The sequence below is a fragment of the Amia ocellicauda genome, chromosome 15, assembly GCF_036373705.1.
Source record: "Amia ocellicauda isolate fAmiCal2 chromosome 15, fAmiCal2.hap1, whole genome shotgun sequence".
In the NCBI taxonomy this organism is placed as follows: domain Eukaryota; kingdom Metazoa; phylum Chordata; class Actinopteri; order Amiiformes; family Amiidae; genus Amia; species Amia ocellicauda.
In genome coordinates, this window is record NC_089864.1 from 3,982,622 (window position 1) to 4,000,925 (window position 18,304).

Consider the following 18,304-nt stretch of genomic DNA (forward strand, 5'->3'; position numbering starts at 1 on the left):
CTTGCTTCCTTACTCATAAGGAAACATAGCAGACAAAGCTGGAATTTCACAACCAACAGTCCTCTCTCAGGGTCCTAACTATTGAGTCCCTAAAAGAAGTTGAAATGCTCATAGTAAAAAGCACTCTGATGTAACTGTGCAGATGACTGTTGCAGCGGCTCAAACTGGGAGCTTCATTAGATAATAACTCCATTAGATACTACAGCTGGAACGTCATGATTAATAGTAGCTGTTAATCACATCTTTGTGCAATCAGATCGGATTCTGACTCTACAGGAAAATCTGACACATGAGGGACTGGACAGAACTGGACTGCACTGTATTATATTGGACTGGGCTGATCAGGACTATACTGGACGGGGATGGACAGGATTATATTGGACTAGGATGTACTATACTGGACTGGGATGGACAGGAATATATTGGACTGGGCTGGGCAGGATTATATTGGACTGGGCTGGACAGGGTTGTATTGTATTGGGCTGGAGAGCATTATATTGGACTAGGCTATATTATACTGGACTGGGTTGCTCCATATACTTATGCAGGGGAAGGCCGAAGTCAGGCGTGAGATTGAAGTGGTCCTCCTCCTCAGTTTAAAACCCCATTGGTGTGGAATGATTCTGCTGATGTGTTCATCAGGAACTCGTCGCACTTCCGTAGACAACATTTTGTGTCTGTCAGTGGAGACAGAAGCCTCAGAGAACGTATTGTTGACCTAGAAGTGTGTGTGTGATACGAATAGACACTGAATCGCACTCCCAAGCAGAACACAGAAGTTAAAACAATTAGTTCTCATCGCCTGGGGCTGGATACATCGGAATGTGTGTCTGTCTGTTATTAACCAAGACTCGGGCCCACCCACCTCATTCCAGACCAGACTGAGTGGGGAATGTCCTCCCCCGTCTCCTCCCACAGTTCATGCTGTATATCAGTACACACTGTCCCCTCATACACTGACACACACACACATACAGACACACCCATGCCTATGGACGGACAGACAGACAGAAAGTTGTGAACAATCATCATATCAAGATTTTATATTTGTGTTGTATGTCTTATTCGTCCTATAAGTTGCACTTTAGTGGCGCTGGTTTCTTACTGGTCACAGCGAAGTGAAGGCCTGTGAACGGGGTGCACATTTGGCCTACTTCACCAATTCCGCTTCAGTTCAGTCGAGTTTAGATTTGAAACCCCATCCTGTCTCGACCTGCCTGGTTATTTTGAGCCCATCGGTTCTAACGCTGACTCACACTCCCACATACACACACACACACACAGTGGTGTTTCTGGTTGAGGTTCATGTAAAACGCATCATATACATCTGCAGATATACATCAAGTGATAAGACTTTAAAAAACACTTTACCACCAAATTCTTATTAAACCCCTTTAGAAAATGAAGCACAACATATCTCAACGGAAAATAAAACTATTAATAGAAGGAAAATGATTCTCAAAAAAAAAATATATATACTGTATATATAATAATAACCATAAGACCTAATGAAAAATGGTAAATTGACATGAGTCTCAAATCAATGTCTCCGGTGCCAATTAGGAACATTTCAGTGTATATGTCTAAATAAGGAAGGAAATCAATAAATTATTAATATTAAGATGCGGGTAACTTACAAGACATTTTCTGACTGAATTACAGCTACGGACACACACATTTTATTACTATTTGTTTGTCAACGGCATCTTAAAATGAAGAGGCAGCTGTGAGAGTGTGAAGTGTCTCAGGTTGTATCATTGAAGCCCCTCAATGACTGGATGAGTCTTGGCTCTGGCTGGCAAATGGGCTTCCCATAGTGTCACAGTACTAGTAGTGAACTAGCAGAATAGTATCTGTAGTGGTTGTAGTAGTAATGACAGTGGAAGTAGTTAGTAGTCATAAAAGTAGGAAAAAGAAGACTTTACTTTCACAGCTGTGCTCTTTCTGTGGAGAAGACTTTCGCGAAACCTGTTTAACGTGAAAACTAATGCCAAAGAGAGAGTCGGGTGGGCGGAGGTGAACGCCATGTATAGACCTGGCACACACTTAGATTCTCGGCACTACCTTTCAGAGCTGAGTCAACCAATCGTCACAAAATGTGAAATTCTGAACTTTTCCATGTTGTTCACAAATGGTGGGTTGAACAGGATTGCATTGGCTGCAGAGACCTACAGAATTGTATTTATAGGTTGCATCAGCCCATGTACACAACATATTACAGACGCTGAGCATTTGTACATTTTTATATATATGATGTTTACTGTACATGAGCGAGTCAATATCACTTGCCCAATTCCCCAAAATCCCACACGGCTTTTAAAGGAACGATGGTTCCTGGATGAATTCAGGATGATGGCTATTGTTGATCGTGGGAGCAGTTTTCAATATCCAGACCAAACGTGGCCTTCGTTAAACCAAAGTGTCAGATTCTCACTGGCTAAATGATATGAATTAATCTCTCTGCTGAGAGACACACAACAAAAACAACAGGTAGTTTCTGTTGATAATCATGGGTAAGGTCAACCAAATTCACGGGGAAGACTAAATGTGTTAAAATAACTAAAAAGACCACATTCAAATAAACTGTGGTTCCACATTCACAGATTGTGGTTTGAAAGTTACTACCAGAGAGACAAACAGTCAAGCTGTTATTGTACCTTCAGTGAGCAAACAATTGCAATGGAAGAGTTTACACAGTTATTGTAATATTTACCAGTGTATGGCTTTACAGCATATAATGTTCAGCATATAAAGATTGTGTGAGTATATCATATACATCTAGCCATTACAGAAAGAAACACTAAGGGCTGGACTAAACCACCACTTCACAGATAATGAAGTTGTACCCTATCGTGTTATGATTTACAAATAGTATAAAGTGGCTTCTAACAATAAATTAAGGGGTGATAGGGTATAGATTTGTACTTCTTTGACCTGTGTGATAGCTCAATGTCTTGATTTGACCACACGTTGACCTACAACCCAATCTTACATTTAAAAGCCCTTGACTGTCGGAGGACACTTTCCACTACTTAAAATCCAAGGACACTATGAGTGCAGGGAGGGTATAAGATTGTAACTGGCCATTTTTCTGGAGGTTCTAAAGTTGCAATTTGGCCTAGGCCTAAGCTAGTTAGGGAACATTTATAATCAGACTGGATAGGATCCTTGGGTCACTTAGTTATTAATGGACACCAAACGAGCATGATGGGTTGAATGGCCTCCTCTCATTTGTAAACTTTCTTAAGTTCTTATGTTCTAGCAAGTGACAGTGAGAAATACTTTCCAAAGGCAGCGTGTATTGCAGAGCAGTGCAACAGGGTGATGGTGCACTTGCACACTGTATTGTGCTGTGGTTAAACCTAGTGACGGTGCAGTTTAGTGGAGAATCCTTGAGTGACTGACACTCAATGAATGTATTCTTTCCAAACAGAGATGCGCTTGTCATCACTGCGCGGTTTCCTGCCCCAGCCCGAGGTGGTAGGAGACAGGAAAAGGGGTTTCACTTCTAAATCTTGGGTTGCCCTGTGCAATAGGAAAAAGGAGAACCCGAGACGAAGAACCAATGAGAGAAAAGAGGACAAACTCACAGGGGGACACACTCTGTGGGTTTTATTTTTTCTTCTGTTCTGAGGTCAACAACTGAAGACAGCTAAATACGAAAAGTGTTTTTTTTTTTCATGCTGGTTTATGAAACTCAAATTGTTGCCTTAATATTCATAAAGATATAACGAAAGGTGGAGACATGACACACTGTCTATAAATAATTTGCAAGCCGTTAAAGTAAAAGTGAGCCGAACAAGGTTTTAGAAACTATTTTGCAGTCAATTTTTTAATCTGAAATTTTAACCTTAGAATTTCAGTATTCAGGATTCAAAGTGATAGGGCCATAAGAAGTGATGCAAAAGATAAGATTACAGAGTGGAAAAAAAACTAAAGAATGGAAATAAAGGAAATGAAAAAGGGAAGAAAAAAAATAATGAAAGCAAAGTGTGTAACACATGGTTCCCAAACATTTTGAAATCAGTGGCCCAGCTTTGTGGTATTGAAATATACAATAGGAACTTTACAGACAGCGTCCAATTTAGCGCATATAAAACCCACAGCCGCACTAAGATAAAGATATGTAATGCCAAGACAAGTTAATGATCTTATTCAAATTCCACAGTGGATTTGGGATTCATTTGATAGGGTGCAGCACGAAATATGACACGGAAAACGTTTTAGTGAAACAGGAAACAACAAGAAGGAAAGAAAGAAAGAAGGAAAGAGAAAGAGAGAAAGAAAGAAAATACATTTACATAAACTGAATTGCCAGCTTCACTGTGGCAGACGGGTGGGTTAAAACAAACCGGGGGGAGGGGTTGGACTACAAAAAGCACTTTTCAGGTGATATCTACACCAAGTCAGGTATCTGCCTCCCAAGCCCCTCACACAGAGCCCCACAGGTCCGCTGGGCAATAGGGGAGGACAGGCGGACCCCAGAGCAGCCCTCTGTCCGCCGCAGACACTGCGCTCAGGTTAGGGGACTGGCTTTACCAAATTGTGTATTTTAAATATGTACATGCATGAAAAGGAGGTGTGTGTGCATGTTTCATATGTAACATAATTCTATAGAATTGTTTAGTTGTTTTTTCTATCTCTAAAAAGGGAATTAACGACTTCTATGAGAAAAGGTGTTGTGAAAAAAAGTCTTGCTGGATTTTTTCCGTCGTGCTGAAACGGAGAGAGCGACTTGTTTCTGAGAATTACATCACAGCCCGGAGTTCCCCATCGCAGCCTGTGCGTTTAAAAGCCGGCCGGCGAGCAATGAACACTCATAATATCTCAGCTGGGGCTAAGAGCTCACCCTGCAGCGGCTCTCTCTCTCACAGGACCCGGACAGCTGCCCAGAGGAGCCACCAAAAGAGCCTTCCCTGCTGTTACCACAAACCCCTTCATCTCCTTCAGCACATTCAGACTTCAACAAGAAAAGTGCAACAACGAAAGAGGGACCGGCATCGGACTTTTAAGCGAATAGCAAGATTGAAATCAATAAATATCTCTAAAAACACCAATGGAGGGATACCAGTCGCAGTTCGACGCCGAGAAGGGCGTCGTGATTGTGCGGGAGAAGCCGCGGCGCTGCGGGGCGGCCCGGCTGTGCGCGCTGCTGGGGCTGCTGGCGCTGTGCGGGGCGGCGGCGGCGCTGCTGTGCGTCTGGGCCAGCGACAGGTGGCGGCCGGAGACAGAGACGGAGGTGAGAGTGCGTCCCTGTTCAAAGACATGCATTCAGTCTTTTCTTATTCCTAGTCTTTTTTGAACATTGCTCCTTCGTCTTGTTTCTTGCTCTCCCCACTTTGTCTTTGTCTTCCTGCAACTCACTCGGGCCTCTCTGCGGTTGTCTGGGCTCAAATTACAGGACGCTGAGCGCTACGCAGTGTAGCCCACTCCAGACAATGCTCAATAGGGGGTAGTTAGCTGTGCCTGTGCAGCCCCTCCCGCAGTGCGCATTCATCGGTTTCATCGTGGGCAGCAATATGAAAACAGCTTTGGCACACACTTACAAGCAAAATAATAATAATTCACAATTAATAGGTTATTTGCTAATCAGTTTGGACCTTCTGGCCCTCACCACCTTCTCTCTTTCTCTCCATGCTAATGCCGTAAATTACAGTTAATTAAATAAAGATATTAACCCCTTCTCTCCCCGTCTCTCTCTTGTTGTTTTGCAGAAGGAAATCCAGGCAGAAATGCTAAAAAGCGGTGAGTGTCTTTATTTAATGTCGTCTTTCTCTCTCTGCTGCACCACCAAACCAAAGTCCATACATGATTTACCTGATATACACAAACTTACTGTACCCTGCCACATGTACCCAATACGAACCAAGACCCAGCACAAAAGAGAGGATGCACCTCAATCCAGGATCACTGCATGTGATCTTCACTGTGAATGATACCTGGCAGGGCCTGAGGCATGTGGTCACCACATGAGGACGGCTGCCGTTGAATACAGCAGGGGGCAGTAGAGAGATATACAGACATACACTAGGATTATTACTAGGATTTTGTCTCAAAATGTATGTTAATTCTGACTGTGTCTCTCTCTCTCTCTCTCTCTCTCTCTCTCTCACTGCAGATGCCACAGCTAAAGCCATGAAACAGATCGCCAGTACCAAGAGAGCTGCCATTCATTTAATAGGTAAGTCTCGCTAAACACCATTCAACCTGTTTTATAACCCCCCCTCTCTCTCTATCTCTCTTGCCCTCCCCCTTCTTTCTCAGTTTCACCTCATCTCCTATACGACTGTGGGAGTCTCGTGTTGCCTATTTTCTACCATTCTCTCTCGGTTCAATTCAAAATCTAATTTAATTCAAGCTCTATTGGAATGACTAAGTTACATCAGTGTTTCCGGTCATTATACATTTAACACCTGATGAGTATCGACAGACTTATCTACATGGAATGTATTTAGATCTTAATTGTCTCTCCCCAAGGATATTTTGTGATTCTGAAGGAGTTTCTATTGTTATTAATACACACATACATCCGGACTGGGGAAGCGATTAGATGCAGACAACGAGAGAGAGAGAGATGAGAGATAAGAGACGATGCATTAATTATTTCCTACTTTCAGTTTTTGCAAACATACTGTTAGTGTTCAGTGTGAGCATCGCCCTCTATGCGTACAGAGAGAGAGCGGAAGTGTTCAAGCATCCTGCAGGATCACTACAATCCTCTGCCACGTCCTTCCCCTGCTCTCTCTCGTTGTCACACTATCACTGCATCTCACTCGTTTTCTCCTGCTCCCTCCGCCACCCCGTCTCTCACTGTATGCAGTGGTGTCTAACCCTCCTCTCTCTCTCTGTCTCCCCCAGCAGGCGATAAGGGAGTAAATGAAGTGCAGTGGTTGAAGGAGGACGACCATTCATTCTTCCAGGGGGGGCTGCAGCTGGAGGAGAACCGCGTGGTGATCCCTCGAGGGGGGCTGTACTTCGTCTACACCCAGGCATCCTTCAAGGGCAAATGCCAAAGCACGAGTCACCTCTCCCACAACGTCATCCTCCTCCCCAAGGCCTACGGCATGGAGCATTCCCTGCTCAGCGCCATTCGGACCGTGTGCAGGGAGAGTGTGGCGCCCAATGCTGATTGGTACAACGCTCTGTACCAGGGGGCCGTGTTCAGGCTGGAGGCGGGGGACAAGCTGCGCACCGATACAAGGTCCATGAAATGGCTGGACGAGAGTGAAGGCAGGACTTTCTTCGGGGTGATTGAGCTGTGAGGAGGAGGAGGAGAGATGGAGACAGGGGAAGTGGGGGGGAGAGAGAGAGAGAGAGAGAGTGAGAGTGAGACTGAGGAGAATAAGCTATTTTACTGGATCTCACATCAGCCATCATTCCCTGCTTTAACAAGAAGAGCTGGGCCTGTCAAACACAGTGCCTTTAAAAGACACAGTGATTAAAACCTGGTGCGATACTTCACACACTATACTGTACACACTGTAGTGGGTAGTCATCAGCACAGGGCCAGGGGGTGCTCCTTCTTGTGCTTGGTGTTGGTTCAGAGTTGCAGTACCAACATGCCCCATGGTTAACGGGCCGCAGTGACCACATGAACACAAACCTGTTTTACATTAAAACAGCCCGTCTGTACTAAATATCTCCACCAGAATGGAGCAGTATTGAGATGTATAGTCTTCACTATGATGAATGTCCAGGTGACCTCAGTACAGGTTTCTTTATATATATATATATATATATGAGAGAGAGAGAGATATTATCATATTGCTATTTTTCTATCCAGTCAGTGTCTTAATTTGTTTATATGTATTTATATATAGGAGGAATAATATTCTGACTGAAGAAAGCATTGTCAGCCAATATTGGGTTAGTGTTATAGTCTATATATTTGAATGTATTTATTTGTGTATTTATTTATTTATTGCATTTTGCAAGTTTATTTATGTTATTTTATTCTGTGGATTGTTGTAATATTTATGGCTTAATATATGTATTTTATTTATTGATATGAATGTATATTTATGAATGTACCATTAACTGTTACTTGAACAATGTTCTCAATAAAAAAAATGTAAAAAAAGTTATTTTTTATATCAAATGTTGATATCTGAGTCTTTTCTGGACATGAGATGTGCAGTTCTGTCAGCTTGTCTCCTTGTCTCTCTCTGTCTATTGCTCTTCTCTGTCTTTCCCTCCTCCTCCTTCAAATGCCATTCACTAGTCTTCCTATTCCCTCGCTTTTATCTTTTCCCTCTCTGTCTCCGCACAATCTCGCTCTGCCCTCCAAAGCACAGCTGGCTTTCACAGGGGTCAGTTATTGATTTTAATGTCATTTTAAATGAGTTTATATAATTATATTTTTATCAGCTGGTTATTGCTTTAGCACTTATCTCACACATTTCTCCCTCCCTCTTCTTTTCCTCTCTCCTTTTCTCCCTTTCCCTCACTCCATCTGTCTCCCTCTAACACAAACTCTACCTCTGACCCTCTTTCTCCCCCCCTCTTCTTTCCCTCTTTCTCTCCTTTCCCCGTCTCCCCATCTCTCACACACTCTACCTGTCGCTGTCTCCCTTCTTCTCTCACTCTGCCCCCCTCCTCTACCTCATCCCATCTTCCCCAATCTTATCCTCTCTCCCTGTCTGTCTGCCCTTCTCTCTATCTCTTCCTGTCACGCTACCGCTCACTGTCTTCCCCCTCCCTCTCCATCACTACCTCTTTATTACCTCTCTCTTTCTCTCTTTAAAATTAAATTAAAAAAAAGTCTGTCCTGTAGAGGGAGGTAAAATGCGCGTTTATAGGGCCATTTCTGAGCAGGATCAGAAATGGCAGTGTAAACACTCGACCAACACAAGTGCAGACAGCAGAACAGCCTTCAAATCAGTGAAGCAGACAGGTGAACACTTCCCTACTACCCGTATTATAAATAAAATATTGTTAAAATTAACACTAATTGGCAAAAATATATGATTTAATTTTTATTTGAAATCCTTCTTGTTAGAATAATTTAAAGACAAAGACAGTCTTAAAAACAATACTTAAAAAAAACAGATAAAGCTCTGTGTTCTAATGGACTAATTTAATATATGCATATAATGAAGTTTGGACTTGTGTGCTAGTGTGAAGACCCCTGTGGCGGCTGAAGGTTGATCTAGATCAAATGGCAGTGTAAACGCACCTAAAGATCACCAGGCACCTCAGACTGAGAGACACGGAAGATAATAAGCAGACCCTTTAGTGCTGTGCAGCCAACATCCTGCTGTCATACAACTGAGGGAAAAAAATACATTATAAAGATTGGAGAGATATATTGATAGTTAAACTATGATAGGAACCTTAAATAAAGCATCATGCTTGCCTGGGGGGGGGAACTGTATCTTCGTAAACTTGACCATAAACCATGATGGAATATACCATTTAGGCTATCTATGGCATTCAGTGGCATGTAAAAGATTATATTTCATATATATTAAAAATATATGGTAGAAATTATTCCTGTTACATATATTTGGACCCATGTAATAAGTCTATGGATTAGCAGGCTAAAATACATTTAAAATATGGATACATTTTAAATGTATTTTAGCCTGCTAATGTACTTCAAAACACACAAAAACATGTTCCAGATCTGAGGGTATGGATATCTTCTATGTATGGATATGCTTCTACTATATTTTAAAATATACAGACAGGTGACAAATTAAAGGAAAAATCAACATAAAGTGTCTCAGTAAGGTGTTGGGCACCACGAGCCCCAGAACAGCGTCAATGCTCTTGGCACAGATTCTACGCGTCTCTGGACTCTACTGGAGGGATGAACACCATTCTTCCAAAAGACATTCCCTCATTTGGGGTTTTGATGATGGTGGTGGAGAGCGCTGTCTAACACGTCGGTCCAGAATCAACTGCGAATGCTATAGCATTTGATTCACATCATCTTCATACTCATCAAATCATTCAGTGAGCCCTCGTGCCCTGTGGATGGGGCACTGTCATCCTGGAAGAGGCCACTCCCATCAGGATAGAAATGTCACCATTAGATAAAGGTGATGACTCAGAATAACTTTGTGATGATTTGCAGTGACCCTTCCCTCCAAGGGGACAAGTGGACCCAAACCATGCCAGGAAAATGCCCCCCACAGCATAACAGAGTCTCCAGACCTGTCGGGGTCCAGCAGTCAGGCCTGTACCGTTCTCCACACATGACCTCACCCACCTGTCTAGAATATGGTGAAGGATGACTTATCTGACCATATCACTTTTTTCCACATCTCTGTAGACCAGTGCCTTTGCACCACTGAACTCTCCTCTTGCCATCTAGATCCAAATTCGTGGTCAACTGGGCCTGCTCAGCATTTTTATACATGCCACAGAGCATGAGAGGATGTTAATAGTATCATGCAGTACACCTGTTCGGAGGCATCTACATTCGTTATGTTCCTCCACTCATTTATTCAGGGTTTTCCTTTGTCACCCGTCTGTATATGCTTGTTTGACATAAACATGAGTGAATGGCAGATCACTATTCTTAGCGTGGGGTCTCGAGACTTGAAGTGTGAAGTCCTGAGAATCCTGTGACATCGTGGTCAGACCTGGGGAAGTACAGGACCCCCCAGGATCAGTGCAGCTGGTCGAGTGCAGCAGTGAAACAGGAAGCGGCGCGCAGTCTCGTCAGCCCGTGGAGTTCCACGCGGAGGCCATGTTTCGAAGCCCACATCCCTCTGCTGCGTACTGTGGTGCCCAGTTCCATTTTTCTGCTTTGGATTCTGTGTTTTCAGATGCATGTTTTGCATTTTGTGCTTTCTTGGTTTTCGCTGTGTTTGTTATGTTGTGGTCTGTGTTTTGGGTGTTGTTCAGCCTTGCAGAGGAACTTTTGTGGATTAAACTGTCTAGGAATTTCTGGGTAAAACTTGCACAAGTATCGCCATCTCAACAATGTGTTGTGATGCAGAAAGACTTGGGTCTTTCTTACTCAGACACACTCACAGAAACACACTTCACAAATACAGAGAGAGAGAGAGAGAGAGAGAGAGAGAGAGAGAGAGAGAGAGACATACATAAACATACACACACATACATAAACACACACACAACATGGGAAATTCACTCTGGAGTGCTGTCCTGCCCCACCCACAGCCCCTGCTCCCCTGATGCCATGCGGTGACACACTGGTGGCATCCCAATGCTGCCCACACCCTGGCCTTTTGGCTCGCAAAGCTGAGGGTTTACAAATCTGTGGTCAGCCCACACGAGGCCCTGCCATCTGTGCTGACTACACTGTACCACACGTTACTGTACTGTATTGTACTGAACACCATGGAATTGCATTGTATACTGTGGTACTGTACTTTACACAATATGCTGTGTGCACAGTGTTGTATACTATTGTCTGCCCTGCCGTGTATTATATTTTATACAACTGTACTGTATTGTACTGTTTTGCACTTTATTGTGTGGGACTGTGTTGTATTTGTCAAGTCTACAACCACTCGTTGTCACAGGATGGTTCTAATGTACTTTCTGTTGCTGCTGCCCTGTGTTGTGAAATATACTTATCTCTCTTCCTCTTTCACTACTGCTTCAATCTCTCCAAATCAGTCCCTCTTTTTAACTTTCTTGTCTCACTTAATCCAGGTGAGATTAAAAAATGTCCACCCCCGAATACAAAATGGAAAATGAGGAAAGGAAAACAGGAGGCATAATTTCACACTCTAAAAAAGGAAAAAGAGCAAAGCAAAACCTCAATGGGTGGAAAAGGAGGTTTACAGAGAGCCTATATTTGCCAGGGCTTCATCAGGTGCGGGAGGGGAAGTCCCTCCGCAGCGGAACTTCCAGCACTGCGGGACATAAATGGCGCAGTGGCCGACTTGCGCTCAGAGACGCGGCGGCACAGTTACACAGCAGGACAGACAGACACGGAGACACAACTCACAGCCGCAAGCCAGCAACTGAGAACTGCTTAAACATTAACGGAGATACCTTGTCGGAATAAAGACAGACAGAGGGAGAAGGTGCGAGGGACCGTTATTTTCTATCAATTAACCAACTGCAGGAGTTCAATCAAGGGGACGGCTTCTGTGAGACAGAGAGACACACGGGACAACTAGGCATCTTCAAAGAGTACAGCCAAGCAACCAACCTCAACTAAAAACAGACACCATCATACTGATCATGGAGACGTCGGCATTGAAAGAGCGGTCCTCCGTGGCGGTGGACCTGGAGAGGCAGGACGGCTTAATCGTGGTCCGGGAGGCCCGGGGCCGGCCGTGGGTCTGTCTGGGCGCGATGTCCTTGGCGATGATGGCAGTGGCCCTGGCAGGGGTGGTGCTCATGTACCTGTCGTGGAGACCAGCGGCAGCGGCGGGGCAGCAGGAGAAATGGGTGAGGGCAACACCGCCGTCTGTGGGTCCTGGGCAGAACTAGCATGAGCAAACTGCAACAGTCGCCTTGCATCTATTTCATTGTTTCTGTATTAATATTAGTATTCTGTATCTGTGTGCATTTTATTTCATTCTTATCAGGCAGCACAGAGTATATTTAGATGCGTCTATATTAGTTTGTTTGTGTGGTTGCTAGCATGTAGGGTGTGCCTCAAAACTTAGATTTCCTTTTGTGTTTAAGTTGCACTACCTAGAGAAAGATGTGCCAGATCGATCAATAGATAGATAGATGGATGGGAAGACGGGTAGATTGAAATATAGATATTTAAATACGTTTCATTGCGCAGTGAATCTAACACACACACACAAACACAAAAGCACCATGATGTTACTTAAATGGATGAATAATAAGAAAATGATAATGTATGCGGTAATCTACTATGCGTGGAATACAGGCTAAACGATATATACGACTAGATACATAGATTTAGCCGGTATTATATGTTGAGTGCGGGGGTATTTAAATATGTCAGTGTGAGTGTTAGTTGGAGGCTATTGTAGTACAGCATCACATGTGTGTGTCAGATACTGCACTTCTGAAATCTAACATCTCTCTCTCTCTCTCTCTCTCTCTCTCTCTCTCTCTCTCTCTCTCTCTCTCTCTCTCTCTCTCTCTCTCTCTCTCTCTCTCTCTCTCTCTCTCTCTCTCTCTCTCTCTCTCTCTCTCTCTCTCTCTCTCTCTCTCTCTCTCTCTCTTTCCTAGGTGGCGGAGAAAATAACCCAAACAGCGGCTGACGGCGACCACAGCGCACAGAGTGAGTGCAAACCCTCATCCGCGGCTCTCGCTGTTACTCATCGCCGCTTTGTTTTGCGATGCATTTGGAGTTTTCCTCCCTGTTTTTTGGCTTTTACTCCATGGAGTAAATCCATGAATGACTTCTGCCTCAGAGCGCCTTGCCAGGCCAGTGCAAACCTGTAGTGCGGCAAATAAGCCATTATTAGACAGTGTCCAGATAACCTTACAGACAGAAAAAGAGAGAGATTTGTAGTAAACTCACTCAGCGTTGATCATTGTGATGTAGGGGTAGTATATAGTAGTAGTTTATGTGTATTTACCACTACAGTATTGGGGTCGTTATTAACTCTCTCTCTCTCTCTCTCTCTCTCTCTCTCTCTCTCTCTCTCTCTCTCTCTCTCTCTCTCTCTCTCTCTCTCTCTCTCTCTCTCTCTGTAGCACTCAAGCAGCTGAAAGAGATCGGAGTCCGGCCGGAAAATCCCGCTGCTCATTTAATCGGTAAGTCCCACCACACACCTAGCAGCCTTTCCCACACTCCAGACTCCAGCTACATAATTATTGATTTATATTTACTGATAGCACTGTGGTACGTTTGTATTTTTACATGAATGCTGTGTGTGTCTGTATGACAGGATATGACACTTTGAGGCCTTACACTCTGAAAAAACATTAACAAATGAAAAAGGACTGTAGTGTCCAGTCAGTCATTATATACTCTATCTATACTCACTCACCCTCTCTCTCTCTCTTAGCGATGTTGTCTGAAAACAGAGCTGAGCTGAGCTGGCTGAGTAACGTTGACCAGGCCTTCCTGCACAGCGACATGGCCCTGGTCGCCAACAACACCGAGCTGCTGGTGCCCAAAGATGGCCTCTACTTTCTGTACACTCAGGCCACCTTCCAGTCCCCCGCCTCCTCCTCTACCTCCCTGGCGCAGAGAGGGCGCCCGTGCCGCGGGGAGGATGGCAACCCGCTCTTCCTGTCCCTGAAGGTGGAGCAATACAGCCTCTCATTGCCCGACAGGTTGTTGCCCATACTGAGCGCCTCACGGTCTCTCTGCCTGCCGATGGGGCATGACGGCGGCGACAGCAGGTTCAAGTTCTGGACTGTGCCTCTGTACCAGGGCGCCCTGGTGCGGCTCTCCCAGGGGGACCGGCTGCGGGTGAAAATGGATCCCATGAAGCTGCTGGACGACCACACGTCCTACTTTGGAGCCTTCGCCGTGTCCGTCACTAAGTGAAGATGTCCACATATGTATTCGGACAGATACAGCACAGCGTCTATATATGTCTATATATTTATATATATATTGAAGCAGTGTGCGCCTATGTATATACATAGAGAGATAAAGGGCAGTGTGTCTATGTGTTAATTTATTTAGCTAACTCTTGTTTTTGTTTTTTGGCCTCCCGTGCATAGAAAGTATTCACACGGCACCCAACTGTGGTGCAGACGCTGATGTGAAACACTACCTGTTCTGAACCAACGAATGACATCGGAATGTACCAGAAGTTACAAGCACCTTATTCCAGTAGACCATCATTTTAATCTTGTTTAAAAAAAAACTGACAAAGCAATTAAAACAATTATGCTAAATTTAGCTTAATTAGAACTGGGATGAGTTACTCTGCTTAGGGACTTGTATGTGATGACATTGGGGCATCATACATTGTTTTATAATATTTGTATTTCGCATATTTATTAATTTACCTGTTTAGTCTCCAGACTGAACATTTTGTGAGAATAATTACCATAAAAAAGTTAATTGCTTAAGCAATCTGATATTTGAAGTTACTGTTTCATATTGAAATATGTCAGGACAAGCTTTATTTATTTAAATATGTGGTCTGTTCACTTGTATTTTTATTTATTATTCAGAGTATTATTTAATTATTTATTGTGGGTGTTATTTATTGAAGTTTTATTGTTAAAAACTGTTATTGTGTTTTACTATTTTGCATTTGCTGTGAAATGTCAACAAAGTATATTTATTTAAAACGTTATTTATTTTTTGATACTGTCATCTGAAAAAATAAAGAATATTTATATCTATATTTAAATTGCTTTCAGATGTGTTGCTGTTGTTTGCTGGTGGTCTGTTGTGGCATTCTTGTTGCCGCAGTTGTGTTTACTGACAGAAACAGGGCAGAAGAAGTTTAGAAAAGGTCTTTGTTTCAGGTGTGACTGGGTTAATATTGCAGTACATCGGGACTGAATGAATAAGACTGCACAGATATGGGAAGAGAGGGGGAGACTGAGAGAGATAAGGGAAAATATGGTGTGTTTGTGTGTGGGTGTGTACAGCATCTATATTGTTTAGAGCATTACCTCACCAATCTCACTGCCACGCTCCTTCCACCGGCACTCCTGGGGGGTCACTGAACACCAGACACCTACAGCGGCTCGGTGAGGTTATCACCGGGGGACGAGGGAACTTCCCAACCTCTGGTCCCACACACAGCGCAGGGCACCAGTGAGACGGGGAGAGTGAGTTAGAGGGGTGGAAGACAATGGAGAGGAGAAAAGATGTGGAGTGAAGGGGGAGGCGGGGGAGAGAGTGGGGGGTGAAAGAAGCTGTTGGAGAGACGGATGGACTGGGAGAGGTAGAGATACTGAGAGGGGAAGGTGCAAGGAAGAGAGATGCAAACAGAGAGAGGGGGGAGCGGCAATGGATCTTCATGGGACAGAGTCACATAGCTAGTCTGCACAGTCATCAAACACACTGATAGAACATGTGTGGGCTCTCCTCAACCTGTTGCGGTAACCCCCACTCCCCATCTATACTGGGGTGTGAGTGTGGTTCCAGTCTATTTACTCCTGTCAGGTATCTTTGTCCATTTGTTTTTTAGGAGTTCATATACAGCGATAAAAAGAAAAACATAATAATAAATATAGATGTATAGTTTTAGTCTAGATGATGTCCATCAATCTAATTATATTGGAATGAGTATGCGCGCTTTATCATCACTGTAAGTGACAAAAAAACAGAAAGCAAATAAAGAAGAGAGTGGAATAACACCGTGCATGGAGCAGTTTCCATCTGATTGGAAAGAAAAGAGAGAGAAAAACCCTGAGAAAACAAAAGTCCAGAAAACATTACTGTACCAAAATCTCAAGCTGTTTACAGTTTCGATTGCTAATGTTTGTTGTATTGTTTTAAATATCTGGGATCAGTCATCGTTTTGATGCAGCGCAGTAAGTTTGAGTTTCTAAACGCCGAGCGGGGGCCGCCCCGCCACTTCCACGCTCGGGCCGCAAGCCTCCTCGGGATTTCCCAGCGTCCCACGCCGCCTCCCCCCGCCACTCCACAGGGCCTGCGGCGGGTGGCAGGCCCGGGCAGCCGGCCAAGTCCTTCACGCCGGGCTTCCAGACTTAGCAGGGAATTGCTTTGTCTCCTTTATTTCTTTCCTTTTCCTTTTTGTTACGTAATGTTATTTTATTGCATTGTTTTAAAACGTAGTGTGGAATATTTATTTTAGTTGTGTACATTTAGCCTATTTACTACACAGTGAATGGCAGTCATGAATATCATTGACTTATATTGTATCGTTGATTTATTGGAGAAACAGCCGATTAATTGTATAATTTATCGGGAAAAAATGCACAGAATAAAAATGTATTTATATTTGATATGCAGATACATTAATCCGTCGTACACAACAGGATTTAAATCGATCCACGTCAATATGTTGGCGACGTCTTCTTCTTCTTCTTCTTCTTCTTCTTCTTCTTCTTCTTCTTATTATTATTATTAGAGCGACGACTTAAAGTTTCGGTTTGAAAATACAGTCGTCTCATTATAATTGCATGTCGTCTGGTCCCCTTTTGAAATGCATTGTTATTAATTCAGTCAAATACTTTTTTTCATTCATTTAAGGTGTGATCTAGCAAAACCCATCCGTACATTTGAGGATTATGGCTGAATAGACGTGACAAAGAGAGAAATTAAAACACCCGGGGAGGCATGTGTGTCTTGTGACCTCGTCTAAACCAGGGATGCGGTTTTTTAAAGTATTTTATTTATTTATTTATTTTAGTTTTTGCCAGCCCGCCCCTCACTTGTGTGCGAAACTGCAATAATGTGCGAAAATTTGGGAAAATGTGGGAAAATGTGCGCTTCACGGACGAGGTCAGTGTCATGAAGTCGTTCCTGCGGCGCTGTGGCATCAGGATGAAAAGACAAACTGTAAGTGTGTCTTGTGTGATTCATTGTGTCGGCAATGGACGTGTCTGTTCAACACACGGGGGAAAGCATTTTGATTACCGGTATCTCCTGTATCAAATGGTCACAATCATTCATATTTAACACTTCGACAATTTACACTTAATAAAGTTTGGGAAAAGAAAGCTGTACATTCTTAAAAATAAATACATTATGTCTTTCATTTGTATAATACATTTGTGCACACTCATAATCACGGTAGATTGATACCACTGCCTTATTTTTTTCTTAAAACATAAGTGCCACACAATGTATATTAATCTACTAATCTACTATTAATCTACTGCATATTTTAGCTATTTCACAAAATGTAAAAGCAGTAGATATTAAGTAAATACAAAATACAAAACAATATGAAGGGTTACTAATGAAGCCAAATGAACTAACTTCTACTTCTAGTAACGGCAGAGCAATGGAGAATCTGTGGGACTTTGTTTTGGGGGTAGATTGTGATTTTAATGGGGGTTTTTAAATGTACTTTAGCATTATAATCTTCAAACTTAATGCGTGATGAAATGTGATTCATGCATTTTACTGCACTGTATCAATACTGCAACATATAAATTATGTATTAATTGTATGATGCACTTATTCTTTATTCTTTAATGGTGTGACATGCTTTGGCATGGTGTTGAACTATATACAATTAAGATTGATTTAATTTGAATGATGATTAAAGATTCCCATTGTGCAAAATAAAAAGGGACCTATTCCAAAAATGATCAAGCTAGTGAAGTGCTATTACTATTGCTTTTTGTATTTGTAAATTGACAATAATCTGTGAAAAATGGAACCTGCATATTTATAACCTTTTTTGGGAAGAATATGTGCCTCTCTTCATTCAACTTCATACTCTGCAGCTGCACTTGCTCTCAGACTACAGAAGGATAAAGAGGTGGGTTCAAGGTG

The 18,304-nt window shown here is 43.0% G+C and overlaps 2 protein-coding genes across 2 annotated transcripts; both read left to right on the top strand.

Moving 5' to 3' along the window:
- The first annotated feature begins 4,440 nt into the window (after positions 1-4,440).
- LOC136771880 (tumor necrosis factor) lies at positions 4,441-8,070 on the top strand. The gene is made up of 4 exons (XM_066724435.1): positions 4,441-5,239; positions 5,715-5,745; positions 6,119-6,181; positions 6,859-8,070. Exons 1-4 carry the CDS (start codon positions 5,057-5,059, stop codon positions 7,260-7,262), a joined length of 681 nt encoding a protein of 226 aa, XP_066580532.1. The 5' UTR covers positions 4,441-5,056; the 3' UTR covers positions 7,263-8,070.
- Positions 8,071-13,614: 5,544 nt separating this feature from the next.
- On the top strand, positions 13,615-15,082 carry LOC136771613 (lymphotoxin-alpha). The gene is made up of 2 exons (XM_066724023.1): positions 13,615-13,671; positions 13,926-15,082. The coding sequence occupies exon 2, from the start codon at positions 13,928-13,930 to the stop codon at positions 14,411-14,413; it is 486 nt and encodes a 161-aa protein (XP_066580120.1). The 5' UTR covers positions 13,615-13,671; positions 13,926-13,927; the 3' UTR covers positions 14,414-15,082.
- Positions 15,083-18,304: the final 3,222 nt, after the last annotated feature.

Coding starts and splice junctions, on each gene's coding strand:
- LOC136771880 (XM_066724435.1), top strand. CDS start 5,057: ATGGAGGGATACCAGTCGCAGTTCGACGCCGAGAAGGGCGTCGTGATT. Junction 5,240..5,714: donor GGCCGGAGACAGAGACGGAG/GTGAGAGTGCGT, acceptor GTTGTTTTGCAG/AAGGAAATCCAGGCAGAAAT. Junction 6,182..6,858: donor AGCTGCCATTCATTTAATAG/GTAAGTCTCGCT, acceptor TGTCTCCCCCAG/CAGGCGATAAGGGAGTAAAT.
- LOC136771613 (XM_066724023.1), top strand. CDS start 13,928: ATGTTGTCTGAAAACAGAGCTGAGCTGAGCTGGCTGAGTAACGTTGAC.